The sequence below is a fragment of the Entelurus aequoreus genome, linkage group LG09, assembly GCF_033978785.1.
Source record: "Entelurus aequoreus isolate RoL-2023_Sb linkage group LG09, RoL_Eaeq_v1.1, whole genome shotgun sequence".
In the NCBI taxonomy this organism is placed as follows: Eukaryota; Metazoa; Chordata; class Actinopteri; order Syngnathiformes; family Syngnathidae; genus Entelurus; species Entelurus aequoreus.
In genome coordinates, this window is record NC_084739.1 from 29,237,957 (window position 1) to 29,252,164 (window position 14,208).

General features: G+C 39.4%; 1 protein-coding gene across 7 annotated transcripts in view; it reads left to right on the plus strand.

Moving 5' to 3' along the window:
* The window catches only part of vit (vitrin), a 102,361-nt gene that overhangs the window by 78,919 nt on the left and 9,234 nt on the right, over nt 1-14,208 (plus strand). For 6 of the 7 annotated variants that reach the window (XM_062058502.1, XM_062058505.1, XM_062058503.1 and 3 more), the window contains 6 exons: nt 1,198-1,260; nt 1,399-1,446; nt 7,060-7,128; nt 8,880-9,027; nt 9,105-9,208; nt 9,845-10,071. In XM_062058502.1, coding sequence (XP_061914486.1) covers nt 1,198-1,260; nt 1,399-1,446; nt 7,060-7,128; nt 8,880-9,027; nt 9,105-9,208; nt 9,845-10,071 — 659 coding nt within the window. The remainder of the gene's footprint in view (nt 1-1,197; nt 1,261-1,398; nt 1,447-7,059; nt 7,129-8,879; nt 9,028-9,104; nt 9,209-9,844; nt 10,072-14,208) is intronic. The other variant, XM_062058508.1, reaches the window with a different exon arrangement.

The following is a 14,208-nucleotide window of genomic DNA, read 5'->3' on the forward strand; positions in this document are numbered from 1 at the left end:
CTCAAAGGAAGGTCAGTTTTGTAGCTTCTGAAACAAGCTAAACTGTTTTCAGATGTGTGAACATGATTGTACAAGGGTTTTCTAATCATCAATTAGCCTTCTGAGCCAATGAGCAAACACATTGTACCATTAGAACACTGGAGTGATAGTTGCTGGAAATGGGCCTCTATACACCTATGTAGATATTGCACCAAAAACCAGACATTTGCAGCTAGAAAAGTCATTTACCACATTAGCAATGTATAGAGTGTATTTCTTTAAAGTTAAGACTAGTTTGAAGTTATCTTCATTGAAAAGTACAGTGCTTTTCCTTCAAAAATAAGGACATTTCAATGTGACCCCAAACTTTTGAACGGTAGTGTAAGTCACAAGTTTGGACACCAGTGTTCTATGTTTGCTAGCAAGGTTAAAATGTCAATGCACGGATCTGCCAGTGCATAGGCACCGATCTACATTTCTGCCAGTGGGTGCTCGGACGGTCGGTAAATCTGACGCTACTTTTCTGAGCATGCACGGTTTTTGCTTGGTGGTGAGAAAGAATTTGCCATAAATCCCACGTGGGTGCTCGGCATTGTCTGTGGGTGCTCGGGCCCCGAAGCACCCACGGGATCGGTGCCTATGTGCCAGTGTGTTGACAGTGGTGCAAGTTCCTCTATACAATAGGAGCACTCTACTGTTTTTAGGAATTTGCTAAAAATATATTTGTCTCCCAAGTTTTAAACTGAACTCGGGGGCCAGTATGGTATCATCAGTATGGGTCGCCACTTGAAAGGCTCTGGTGTAGTGTAACAATAATAATATGTCACTTTTAATAATACCAAAGAAACACTTTACTTATTTAACATGTCATCATGTGGCTTTAGTATTCCAAAGCTCTAGTTATTGCTCACTTAGCATGAAAGCAGATAATTCCATCTTCCGACATGTCCAACTACCCCCTTAAGTGGTTTGAGGGCAAACCCATTTCGTTTGTTTATTGGCTCAGTTCTGGCCCATTGGCAAGGCCCAAACAGCCTTCTCTGACCGATTACAGGCTGTCGCTCCATCTCTTTGATGAAGCCCACAAAATAAATCTGAAAAGAAAGGAAATTCCTTCCCAGCATGCACCACTAAAACCCCAGCAGATGCGAGCCGCAGTCAGTGGGTGTGGGCCGACTCTTCCCAGCAGCGTGATGACTTAGCATGTGTTCTTCTTAGTGTCCCGATCCACTGACTTGGAGGGCAACCGCCATGCGCCGCTGGATACAACCCACACAAGAGGTGAGCTGTAGTCAGCATGGCTGCAAACACCTGCTTGTATCCAGTCGTCCATGAAGCTCATTGGACATGTCAGACCTTCATGCCAAGTGTGCTGAGTAAGTATCGCTGCTAGTGACTTGTCTGCTATCGTCTGTGCAGTGGAGACAGTGGATGCCTGGAGACCAGATGCAAACCTTTACGAATCAGGTGAGATCTTCAGCAATGGTTTTTTTAAGCTCCACCTCTCGACGGATCTGAAACAAGTAAGTCGACCAGGCACAGGTTCCTAAAAACAGAGCAAGCTGAGGTTATCCCGGGTAAAGCATCTGGCTTTGTGGGCAGCCTGTAATTGAAGGGATGTTAATATCATGTTAAACAGCATGGAGGCTCCGGGGGAACAGCTGGCCCGTTAGCTATCATGTTTACCCTGAGTGGAGTGGAGTGGAGTGGAAAGCGGACAGCAGCTGTGTTTGTGTGACATTGCTTCACAAAATAGTTTTTGTTTGTTATTCTGACTTTTATTTCTCTGTCTGATCATCATATTTACATTCTTTGATGAGGGAGATAGCGGCCATCTGTTACAAGGCATCCGTGACTTCAAGTTTACTAGGAACTAGTGATGGGTAAACAGTGTGGCCCGAGGCTTTTTGCGGCCCTAAATAGGATTTGGTTTGTGGCCCTATTTCATTGTTACTATTAGACTCCTGAAGGGGCCCCGCTAAACAGCGAGTGTAAACTATAAAATTGTGTGGGCTGTTAGTGGGCGTGTTGTGTGTGATCTACTAAGTGTCATGATCCTTTGCCCAGATCATGTTTTGTTTAGTTGGGTTTGTGTTTTGGTTTCCATGGGTGCTGATTAGTCTCACCTGCCTCTGATTGGTGTCCGGCACGCTCACCTGCTGCCGGGCACTAATCAGAGAGCTACTTATTCATGTTGTGCGCCACACTCGGTCTGGCTTCCTTATTTGCTGTACAGTATATTCTTGATTCATGATTCCTGTGCTAAGTTGTTACCTTAGCTACCGCGTGCGATCGGCACGCATCCCTTTTGTTTGTTTCCTGTCTGCTTGTATTTCCTTGTATGATTTATGACAAATAAATTATATTCTTACCTGCACGCTTCGTCCGGAGTTTCCCGTCCGTATCCTGGGAGAACGACCCCCGCGTAAACATGCGACGCAACCGTGACAAGAGTGCGTGTACAATTGAAAAGTGGTGCAGACCGCCCTATTTAAGAAAAGGTTTTTGCACACTACAAAAAGTCAGTGTTCAAAAACAAGAAAAAAAAATACAAAAATGAGGGGTATTTTATTTGAACTAAGCAAAATTATCTGCCAATAGAACAAGTAAATTTGGCTTGTCAAGACTTTCCAAATCAAGTAAAATTAGCTAACCTCAATGAACCCAAAAATTCCTTAAAATAAGTATATTCTCACTAATAACAACTGTACTACTACATGAGTACGTATTTTCTATTGTTTCATTGAAAATAAAACAGCAAAGTCCATTTGGCTGTCATCTGTTTTAATATGAGACACAATTGTGTCAAAGTCATGATTTTTTTTTCATGCTTGAAATAAGAAATTATTACTTTAAAAAAGTAGTTTTATACTTGTGAGTATCGATGACACAGCTTTGCAACAGTTGATATTCTAGTTTCAAGCATGTTTTACTCAATATAGGTCATAATTAAATGTGCTTACAATTTCGTTGTACAATGACAATAAAGATATATTCTATTCTATTCTATAAAATCTCAGCAACAAGCTGTAATATTTTACCGAGATAATTTAGGACCAAAACACTTAAAGGCCTACTGAAATGAAATTTTTGTATTTAAACGGAGATAGCAGATCCATTCTATGTGTCATACTTGATCATTTCGCGATATTGCCATATTTTTGCTGAAAGGATTTAGTAGAGAACAACGACGATAAAGTTCGCAACTTTTGGTCGTTGATAAAAAAAAGCCTTGCCTATACCGGAAGTAGCGTGAAGTCACAGGAGGAAGGACTCCTCACATTTTCCCATTGTTTACAAGGCAGCGAGAGAGATTCGGACAAAGAAAGCGACGATTACCCCATTAATTTGAGTGAGGATGAAAGATTCGTGGATGAGGAAAGTGAGAGTGAAGGACTAGAGTGCAGTGCAGGATGTATCTTTTTTCGCTCTGACCGTAACTTAGGTACAAGGGTTCATTGGATTCCACACTTTCTCCTTTTTCTATTGTGGATCACGGATTTGTATTTTAAACCACCTCGGATACTATATCCTCTTGAAAGCCAAAGCTGTACTCACGGTAGCGCGTCTGCTATCCACCTCAAAGTCCTCCTAGTTGTGTTGCTGTAGTCCACCGCTAATACACCGATCCCACCTACAGCTTTCTTCTTTGCAGTCTCCATTGTTCATTAAACAAATTGCAAAAGATTCACCAACACAGATGTCCGGAATACTGTGGCATTTTGGGATGAAATCAGAGCGTTTTGTATTGGATTCAATGGGTCCGAATACTTCCGTATCAACCATTGACGTCACGTGCATACGTCATCATACATAGACGTTTTCAAACGGAAGTGTGGCGGGAAATTTAAAATTGTACTTTATAAGTTAACCCGGCCGTATCGGCATGTGTTGCAATGTTAAGATTTCATCATTGATATATAAACTATCAGACTGCGTGGTCGGTAGTAGTGGGTTTCAGTAGGCCTTTAAAACAAGTAAAACACTCTAACATAAAATCTGCTTCGTGAGAAGAATTATCTTATCTGACAGAAAATAAGCAAATATCACTCTTATTTGAGATATTTAATCTTACTGAGATTTCAGTTTTTGCAGTGCACGTACTCCTGGCATTATGTGTCACGTTATTATGCTCTCCAACATGTGTGCAATGTTGTTGAACAAGCAGCACACATCTATAATATGCGCCACCGTTTCTGCAATATAGAATCGTAATCTTTAGACAACAGAAACTATTTTAGCGCGTCTGACGCTCTGCAGGGAGGCGGTGGACCGTCACAACCGCAGCGCAAACATGCGTCTGGAATGATCCAAACATTAAAAAAAATATATTTGTTGATAGACGTCTTTACTAGTAGGAGATATATTATTAAAATAATTAGCTTCGATGAAAAAACTAACAGAATTTAAAAGAAAAACGGCAGGCACCAAAATGCATCAACTGAATTTATTTTAATCAGCCTTTTAAGTCATCCAAAATGATATGATATTGCTGAATAGACAATATGTATAATATTTTTTACTTATGACATGCACACCTGGATGGAGGATAATCGGTCCATCGTCTGTCTTTGTGTGTATACCTGTCAGTTTGCACATACTTTTTAGACGTATTGAATTAAGACGTGTTAAAGTTAAAGTACCAATGATTGTCACACACACACTATCCATCCATCCATTTTCTACTGCTTGTCCCTTTTTGGGGTCGTGGGGGGTGCTGGAGCCTATCTCAGCTGCATTCGGGTGGAAGGCGGGGTACACCCTGGACAAGTCGCCACCTCATCGCAGGGCCAACACAGATAGACAGACAACATTCACACTCACATTCACACACTAGGGCCAATTTAGTGTTGCCAATCAACCTATCCCCAGGTGCATGTTTTTGGAGGTGGGAGAAAGCCGGAGTACCCGTGACATAGTCACGGGGAGAACATGCAAACTCCACACAGAAAGATCCCGAGCCCGGAATTGAACTCACAACCTTCGTATTGTGAGGTACATCCACTAACCCCTGTTTCACCGTGCTGCCCACACACACTAGGTGTGGCGAAATTATTCTCTGCATTCGACCCATCAGCCTTGATCACCCCCTGGGAGGTGAGGGGAGCAGTGGGCAGCAGCGGTGGCCGCGCTCGGAAATAATTTTTGGTGATTTGGTGTGATCAGTGTTGATAAATCACATTGCACGTGCTGAATAATTATATTTGCCCCTTCTCCCCCTAGTATTGTGGGCGTTCTGATGATCAGCATATATTCTGCATATTCATGAAAACAGACACACTAAATGGACTGTGCTCCTTATTCTGCTCACAAAAAGAGACGCTATCCTCTGCGCACAAGCTTAGTGAATCAGCTTTGCGTGTGCTTTCAAGTTTAAACGTGTTTTAGTATACACAAACCTTTAGTAGATCAGGCCCTTTGTATGTTTACATGCACTAAAAATTGTACTATTGACTTATTTTTTTTCTTTACAAAAGAGTGCCCACAAATTTAATAAAAAGTAGCCAAAATGTGAGTGTCAAAATCATACGTATCAATATTCACTATAAATATGTCACAATTCCCTTTACTTTATAGTGTAAGGTATGCAATTAGCTGATTAATGCACAGTAGTATTATAATCAGTGGATAATACGAATCAGAGTAATACATTCTTATTTTTAAGGGTGTTCTGATCAGAGATGTATGCTGATGATTGTGATACCAATTATACATGAGTGAAATCGGCCAATACTAATACCAATACCGATCACATTTATTAACTGTAAATCTTTCAATTTATTTATGGTGAGTGCTTCTGACAGTTTAACAATATCAGCACAATATTTTAACTACTTCCTTGTTTTATTTTATCATATGCAATTGTTTGAGCAACACAAAATCAATAGAACACAATAACTTAAAAGTACTACAGTATCTATTTCTTAATTAAATCCTTTTTGACCTCAAAGTCCTCCTTTTGGATCCTAATCACTCTAGTATGGGTCATACTGATACTGATACTGTCCTTGGTATTGACACCACCAATTAATGGATCAATCCACCAACCTCCTACGTGTCGTGTACTGACTGCGACAATGTTGACACACCAACAGTTGTTGTTATATTATCCTCTCTCTAACAATAGTGTGTATAGTGCCTAGTATCTTTAAGATAGCAGAAGTTCTTTGAGCAGGTTTAAAAATCTTTTGGTCAAGCTGCTAGGCCTTTATGTTGGTTGTTTTTCACTTTATAAGACCTATTTACTAAGGGTGGGAATCTTACAACAACTCACAATTCAATTCAATTCCGATTCCTGGGGTAATGATTCGATTCAGATTTAATTCTCGATTCAAACTGATTATTGCAATATATTATTTAGTTGAAAACCAATAAATAAAACATTTTCAAAACAGGTTACTTGTTACAAGAGCTCTTCTTGACTTGACTATGATGTATACGTGCAGCGAGTAAGCGCGGAGATGGCCTAAAAGACGTCTTCTTGAAAATTGATTCTTAAAAAAAATTTTGGGGATGTGAGTCGATTTGAGGGCAGCACGGTGGTAGAGGGGTTAGTGCGTCTGCCTCACAATACGAAGGTCCTGGGTTCGATCCTGCGCTCGGGATCTTTCTGTGTGGAGTTTGCATGTTCTCCCCGTGATTGCGTGGGTTCCCTCCGGGTAATCCGGCTTCCTCCCACCTCCAAAGACATGCACCTTGGGATAGGTTGATTGGCAACACTAAATTGGCCCTAGTGTGTGAATGTTGTCTGTCTATCTGTTTTGGCCCTGTGATGAGATGGCGACTTGTCCAGGGTGTACCCCGCCTTCCGCCCGATTGTAGCTGGGATGGGCTCCAGCGGCCCCAAAGGGGATAAGCGGTAAAAAATGGATGGATGGATGGATGAGTCGATTTTTTTAGAACCCCTACTTTTTACTGTTTATAATTTATTATTGAAATTGTGGTATGGATAAAACTGTGTTGAGATTCAATTTTTTCATTCATCAGTTGAAATTACCAAATATGGTTCCTTGTTTTATAAAAATGAATGCATGAGATCTCGTTTAAATCCTGTGTTTTTAAAAATATATATATTTACAGGCTTTAACGTAAGAGAGCAGGCACCTGCTGCAACAAGAGCACCTGAACCTGTGCCACAGGGAGACTCAGGTAAGGCACAAAATACTCAATACAACCAACATGTGTATTACAATATTTTATTATATTTTATTATTATATTTTATTATTTTATTATTTCATTATTTATATATTATCTTCTGTTCTGTATAGTTTATAGTTGCATACTTTCTGCTATGTTTTACTAGTATAAACTCTCCATCATTACAGTTAGCGTGCAGTTGATTTGCACAAGCATGAATTACAAAAAGTAGTGAAAAATATGTCGTTTGACAAAAATGTACGTATGAGTTTAAAAGATATGTGGAGTTTGCTTTAAAAAAATATGCAAACTTTGAAGCCCAACCTGGCGAGGGACGCCTGTATTCAATAAAAGTGAAAGTGATGTTGAATGTTCATTTATCATTTATATATATTTCACATTGTTTTCTGCTTGTAAAACTTGGATTCTCTATCAAGTGTTTTCTACTCATATTTTGGGTGTCTGGAGCAGATTAATCAGCTCTGCATTATTTCCTATTGGGAAATTCACATTGGTGTTTGTACAGTTTGGTTTTTGTCAGACCTCAGGACTACTTATAAAAGGATTTAAGGATTACTTATTAAAACCGAGCTACTACAGTACTTAATGTCTCATATTGTTGCTGTCCAGTAAACAACAAAGGACCTGAGCTACTAAGATCCAAATACCAAGTGTTAAATAGCGTGAGCTAACTATAAAATTGGGTGTACTATTAGGGATAAACTAAGACAAGTGCAAAAGTGCTGCAGACCGCTTTTTTTAAATGACGATTTTACACTAATTTCCTGTCACATTTACAACATCATTCATCTTATGGTGTTTCGTCATGTTGTTGAACATGCAGAACACAAATATTTTCTGCGCCTCCAATTCTGGACTGTATTGAAAGGCAATCTAGACAACAGAACCTATTTTTAGCACGCTGAAGGTGTGCTCTGAAAGGCGCAGTGGTGCATCTGAAATGATCCATTTGCAAGAAAATGCATGTTGCAAGATGTGTTGGTCATATAAAATATACATATATAAAAAACAAACACTATTAAAACATTACAAGCAGACACCAAATTGAATAATTGTAATCTATTTTAATCAAGCCCTTAAGTCATCCAGCAGTTATAAAATGATATTGCTGAATAGACAATACGTCTAATATGTTTATTTCTGGCTGTCCAAATATGTTGACAGTCAGTCTGTCTTTGCAATGCGATCGCCTTCTTTCTGACAGCCATTAGTGCGTAACTGTCAGTTTGCACATGCTTTTCAGAACTGCAAAAATGCAAAACAGCGCTCGCAGAACAGTGATCAGCCTTGACAGATCACACTTTGTGTGCTGAATGACTTGCATCTTCTCCTCCCAGTATTGCGGGCATTCTGATGATCAGCATATAGTCTGCATATTCACGAAGACAGACACGCTAAATGGATTGCGCTCCTTAATCTGCTCACTTAAGAGACACTATCCTCTGCGCACAAGTTTAGTAGATCAACTTTGCGTGTGCTATCAAGTTTGCACGTGTTTTAATACACACAAAACTTCAGTAGATCTGGCCCTAAATGGATTGTGCTCTCGATTTTGCTCATTTAGTCGATCAGCTTTGAATGCCCTATCAAGTTTGGTTTTAATACGTGCAAACCTTCAGTAGATCAGGCCCAATATGTATTCCTGAGTTTGTTCTTTTTATCCACAAAACAAAATCATGTTAGCCTCTTCCCTCCTCACTTTTGATTGGACGACCACAGCAACTGAATTTCCGTCCCTTAGACTGCAAGGTGGACTTGGTCTTCCTGATGGACGGCAGCTGGAGCATCGGGAAGCGTCGTTTTAAGATCCAGAAGGACTTCCTGGCCGAGGTGGCTCAGGTCATCAACGTTGGCGTGGCTGGACCCATGATGGGCGTCATCCAATACGGGTTAGTACTTTCTCTCCTGTTATGAAAGGTGACATTTTGAGAGAAAAGCGAATCCAAACGGCGTCCGTGCTGTGCAGCGACGACCCCGTGACAGAGATCAGCCTGAAGAGCTACGCTACCTCCAGGGACGTGAAGTCGAGCGTCGCTAAGATTGTGCAGAAGGGAGGCCTCTCCAATGTGGGTGAGTGCCAGCTGCTGCACACAACGTGTGAAAGGGTTATTGTTTGCTTTACGAGCCGGGGCGCATTTTCACATACAAGGATAGAATTAGAGCTAAATACGCTGTTTGCTAAATTACAGTCCTGCGTCTGTAAACTGTGTTTTTCTTTGGCCGGGAAAGAAAAGGCCAACTAGGGGAGAAGTTTGGGGCTTAGACAGAGGGGTGGTCTTGAGTGAAAGTATGCGTCTGCTACCACATGCCCCCCTTTAAATGTCGCACACTGATACAAATAGCATTGTTTGTGTTTGCGCACCCTCTAATCATACAACAGTGTTAGAGCTGCCATTTTTAGACTAGCATGCAGCCTTTGACATAAATGGCAGGATAACAGTAGCTATGCACTTTATAAACATACAAGTGTGTGCTTGTATAAAACATATGCATGCTGATTATAGTTTTTATGTCTCACATATAGCAGGTGCACACATAATGGTCAGGAATCTTTGGCAGGGGCCCCAAACCTCAAGTATTTGATGAACTGTAAAAATAATAAATACTTATTTTTAATTTCAGTCCCTTCTGTAACTGTTTTTTTTTTTGGAAACAACTTTAACAGTGTGTCTACCTTTGTGTTGCTGCTCCCTTGTGTTGAAACAGGGAAGGCCCTGTCCTACATCAACACCTTCTACTTCAGTGACGCCAACGGGAACCGAGGAGGAGCTCCCAACGTGGCCGTGGTGCTGGTGGACGGCTGGCCCACGGACAAGGTGGAAGAGGCGTCCCGGATGGCGAGGGAGTCCGGCATCAACATCTTCTTTGTCACCATTGAGGGTCCCGACGACAACGAGAAGCAAAACCTGGTGGAGGCCAATTTTGTAGACAAGGTAAGACAGGTTAGGGATCATGTTCAGTTTAGGTAAAGCGAACTCTTGTGCGTTTATGTTCAAATGTTAACACTCGTGTGCACCAAACCTGCAGCTGTTGCGGTCCGGTTCACTCAGTTGGTGGCTTCTCTGCAGGCCTAATTACTAACTATCAAAAGTACTGACTTAATTTATAACTTTCTGTAAAAATGTGTTTCTTATCTTTATTTGCTTCCAATGTGTCTATTAAGGCTGCAATGATTAGTCGACATAATCAAGATTTGTTATTATCAACATCTCCGTTGAAAATGTTTTAATTGATTGACCGCCAGGAATATTCGTGTTTACACTTTTGCAGCAAAATAACCCTAACGGTACCCTAAAAATACTTTTACCACTGGATTTCATGTTTACAGGACATCTTGCACTTTGATCCTTCATTTATTATTTTATTATATACCGTATTTTCCGGGCTATAGAGCGCACCAGTATTTAAGCTGCACCCACCAAATTTCAGAAGAAAAATAAATTTACATATATTAGATATATACTGGTATGAAATATTTTGTAAATGTTTAGAAACAATTCAGGTACAGTATGTAAACAAACAGTGCCTGTCACTAGACCGTAAAACGGCTGATCAAACAAAACAGATGTCATCGTCAGCTCGCTCTCCAATCAACTAGACAGACTCAATAACTCCATGGTGGCGTTTTGGTGAATTTACGAAACTGAAACAATACAAAAAGAGTGCTATTGTAAGTAATAATACTAACACAGACACTTGTGAACACGTTAGCATATTCGCTAATGCATATTTGCTAATGCTAACGACGATAGCATGTAAAAATGTGCATTAAAACACTCCTACAGACATTACACATTTAGTAAGTATGAATTGTTTTATTTATTTTGTGAAACTTAAAAACTTGGAGTGATGAGTTAAGAATCTTTTTGAGCAGGAATGCTATGGACGGTTCTACTTCCGATTCAAGGCACAAAACCAGAAGTGCATTTTCAACCTGCAAGTACCTGAAGTGAGTGAACTCGTCCAAAAGATGGCGCCATAGCACAAACAATAACACCCCTTTCGGTGTCTCTGTCGGTGTTCTATGAAAAATATTTGTTGAACACAAAACATTATGGCTGTGAGTGAAGAAAAATCCATAAACTAGCCACACCATTTACAAGCTGCAGTGTGCACCAAACCTGCAGCTGTTGCGGTCCGGTTCACTCAGTTGGTGGCTTCTCTGCAGGCCTAATTACTAACTATCAAAAGTACTGACTTAATTTATAACTTTCTGTAAAAATGTGTTTCTTATCTTTATTTGCTTCCAATGTGTCTATTAAGGCTGCAATGATTAGTCGACATAATCAAGATTTGTTATTATCAACATCTCCGTTGAAAATGTTTTAATTGATTGACCGCCAGGAATATTCGTGTTTACACTTTTGCAGCAAAATAACCCTAACGGTACCCTAAAAATACTTTTACCACTGGATTTCATGTTTACAGGACATCTTGCACTTTGATCCTTCATTTATTATTTTATTATATACCGTATTTTCCGGGCTATAGAGCGCACCAGTATTTAAGCTGCACCCACCAAATTTCAGAAGAAAAATAAATTTACATATATTAGATATATACTGGTATGAAATATTTTGTAAATGTTTAGAAACAATTCAGGTACAGTATGTAAACAAACAGTGCCTGTCACTAGACCGTAAAACGGCTGATCAAACAAAACAGATGTCATCGTCAGCTCGCTCTCCAATCAACTAGACAGACTCAATAACTCCATGGTGGCGTTTTGGTGAATTTACGAAACTGAAACAATACAAAAAGAGTGCTATTGTAAGTAATAATACTAACACAGACACTTGTGAACACGTTAGCATATTCGCTAATGCATATTTGCTAATGCTAACGACGATAGCATGTAAAAATGTGCATTAAAACACTCCTACAGACATTACACATTTAGTAAGTATGAATTGTTTTATTTATTTTGTGAAACTTAAAAACTTGGAGTGATGAGTTAAGAATCTTTTTGAGCAGGAATGCTATGGACGGTTCTACTTCCGATTCAAGGCACAAAACCAGAAGTGCATTTTCAACCTGCAAGTACCTGAAGTGAGTGAACTCGTCCAAAAGATGGCGCCATAGCACAAACAATAACACCCCTTTCGGTGTCTCTGTCGGTGTTCTATGAAAAATATTTGTTGAACACAAAACATTATGGCTGTGAGTGAAGAAAAATCCATAAACTAGCCACACCATTTACAAGCTGCAGTGTGCACCAAACCTGCAGCTGTTGCGGTCCGGTTCACTCAGTTGGTGGCTTCTCTGCAGGCCTAATTACTAACTATCAAAAGTACTGACTTAATTTATAACTTTCTGTAAAAATGTGTTTCTTATCTTTATTTGCTTCCAATGTGTCTATTAAGGCTGCAATGATTAGTCGACATAATCAAGATTTGTTATTATCAACATCTCCGTTGAAAATGTTTTAATTGATTGACCGCCAGGAATATTCGTGTTTACACTTTTGCAGCAAAATAACCCTAACGGTACCCTAAAAATACTTTTACCACTGGATTTCATGTTTACAGGACATCTTGCACTTTGATCCTTCATTTATTATTTTATTATATACCGTATTTTCCGGGCTATAGAGCGCACCAGTATTTAAGCTGCACCCACCAAATTTCAGAAGAAAAATAAATTTACATATATTAGATATATACTGGTATGAAATATTTTGTAAATGTTTAGAAACAATTCAGGTACAGTATGTAAACAAACAGTGCCTGTCACTAGACCGTAAAACGGCTGATCAAACAAAACAGATGTCATCGTCAGCTCGCTCTCCAATCAACTAGACAGACTCAATAACTCCATGGTGGCGTTTTGGTGAATTTACGAAACTGAAACAATACAAAAAGAGTGCTATTGTAAGTAATAATACTAACACAGACACTTGTGAACACGTTAGCATATTCGCTAATGCATATTTGCTAATGCTAACGACGATAGCATGTAAAAATGTGCATTAAAACACTCCTACAGACATTACACATTTAGTAAGTATGAATTGTTTTATTTATTTTGTGAAACTTAAAAACTTGGAGTGATGAGTTAAGAATCTTTTTGAGCAGGAATGCTATGGACGGTTCTACTTCCGATTCAAGGCACAAAACCAGAAGTGCATTTTCAACCTGCAAGTACCTGAAGTGAGTGAACTCGTCCAAAAGATGGCGCCATAGCACAAACAATAACACCCCTTTCGGTGTCTCTGTCGGTGTTCTATGAAAAATATTTGTTGAACACAAAACATTATGGCTGTGAGTGAAGAAAAATCCATAAACTAGCCACACCATTTACAAGCTGCAGTGTGCACCAAACCTGCAGCTGTTGCGGTCCGGTTCACTCAGTTGGTGGCTTCTCTGCAGGCCTAATTACTAACTATCAAAAGTACTGACTTAATTTATAACTTTCTGTAAAAATGTGTTTCTTATCTTTATTTGCTTCCAATGTGTCTATTAAGGCTGCAATGATTAGTCGACATAATCAAGATTTGTTATTATCAACATCTCCGTTGAAAATGTTTTAATTGATTGACCGCCAGGAATATTCGTGTTTACACTTTTGCAGCAAAATAACCCTAACGGTACCCTAAAAATACTTTTACCACTGGATTTCATGTTTACAGGACATCTTGCACTTTGATCCTTCATTTATTATTTTATTATATACCGTATTTTCCGGGCTATAGAGCGCACCAGTATTTAAGCTGCACCCACCAAATTTCAGAAGAAAAATAAATTTACATATATTAGATATATACTGGTATGAAATATTTTGTAAATGTTTAGAAACAATTCAGGTACAGTATGTAAACAAACAGTGCCTGTCACTAGACCGTAAAACGGCTGATCAAACAAAACAGATGTCATCGTCAGCTCGCTCTCCAATCAACTAGACAGACTCAATAACTCCATGGTGGCGTTTTGGTGAATTTACGAAACTGAAACAATACAAAAAGAGTGCTATTGTAAGTAATAATACTAACACAGACACTTGTGAACACGTTAGCATATTCGCTAATGCATATTTGCTAATGCTAACGACGATAGCATGTAAAAATGTGCATT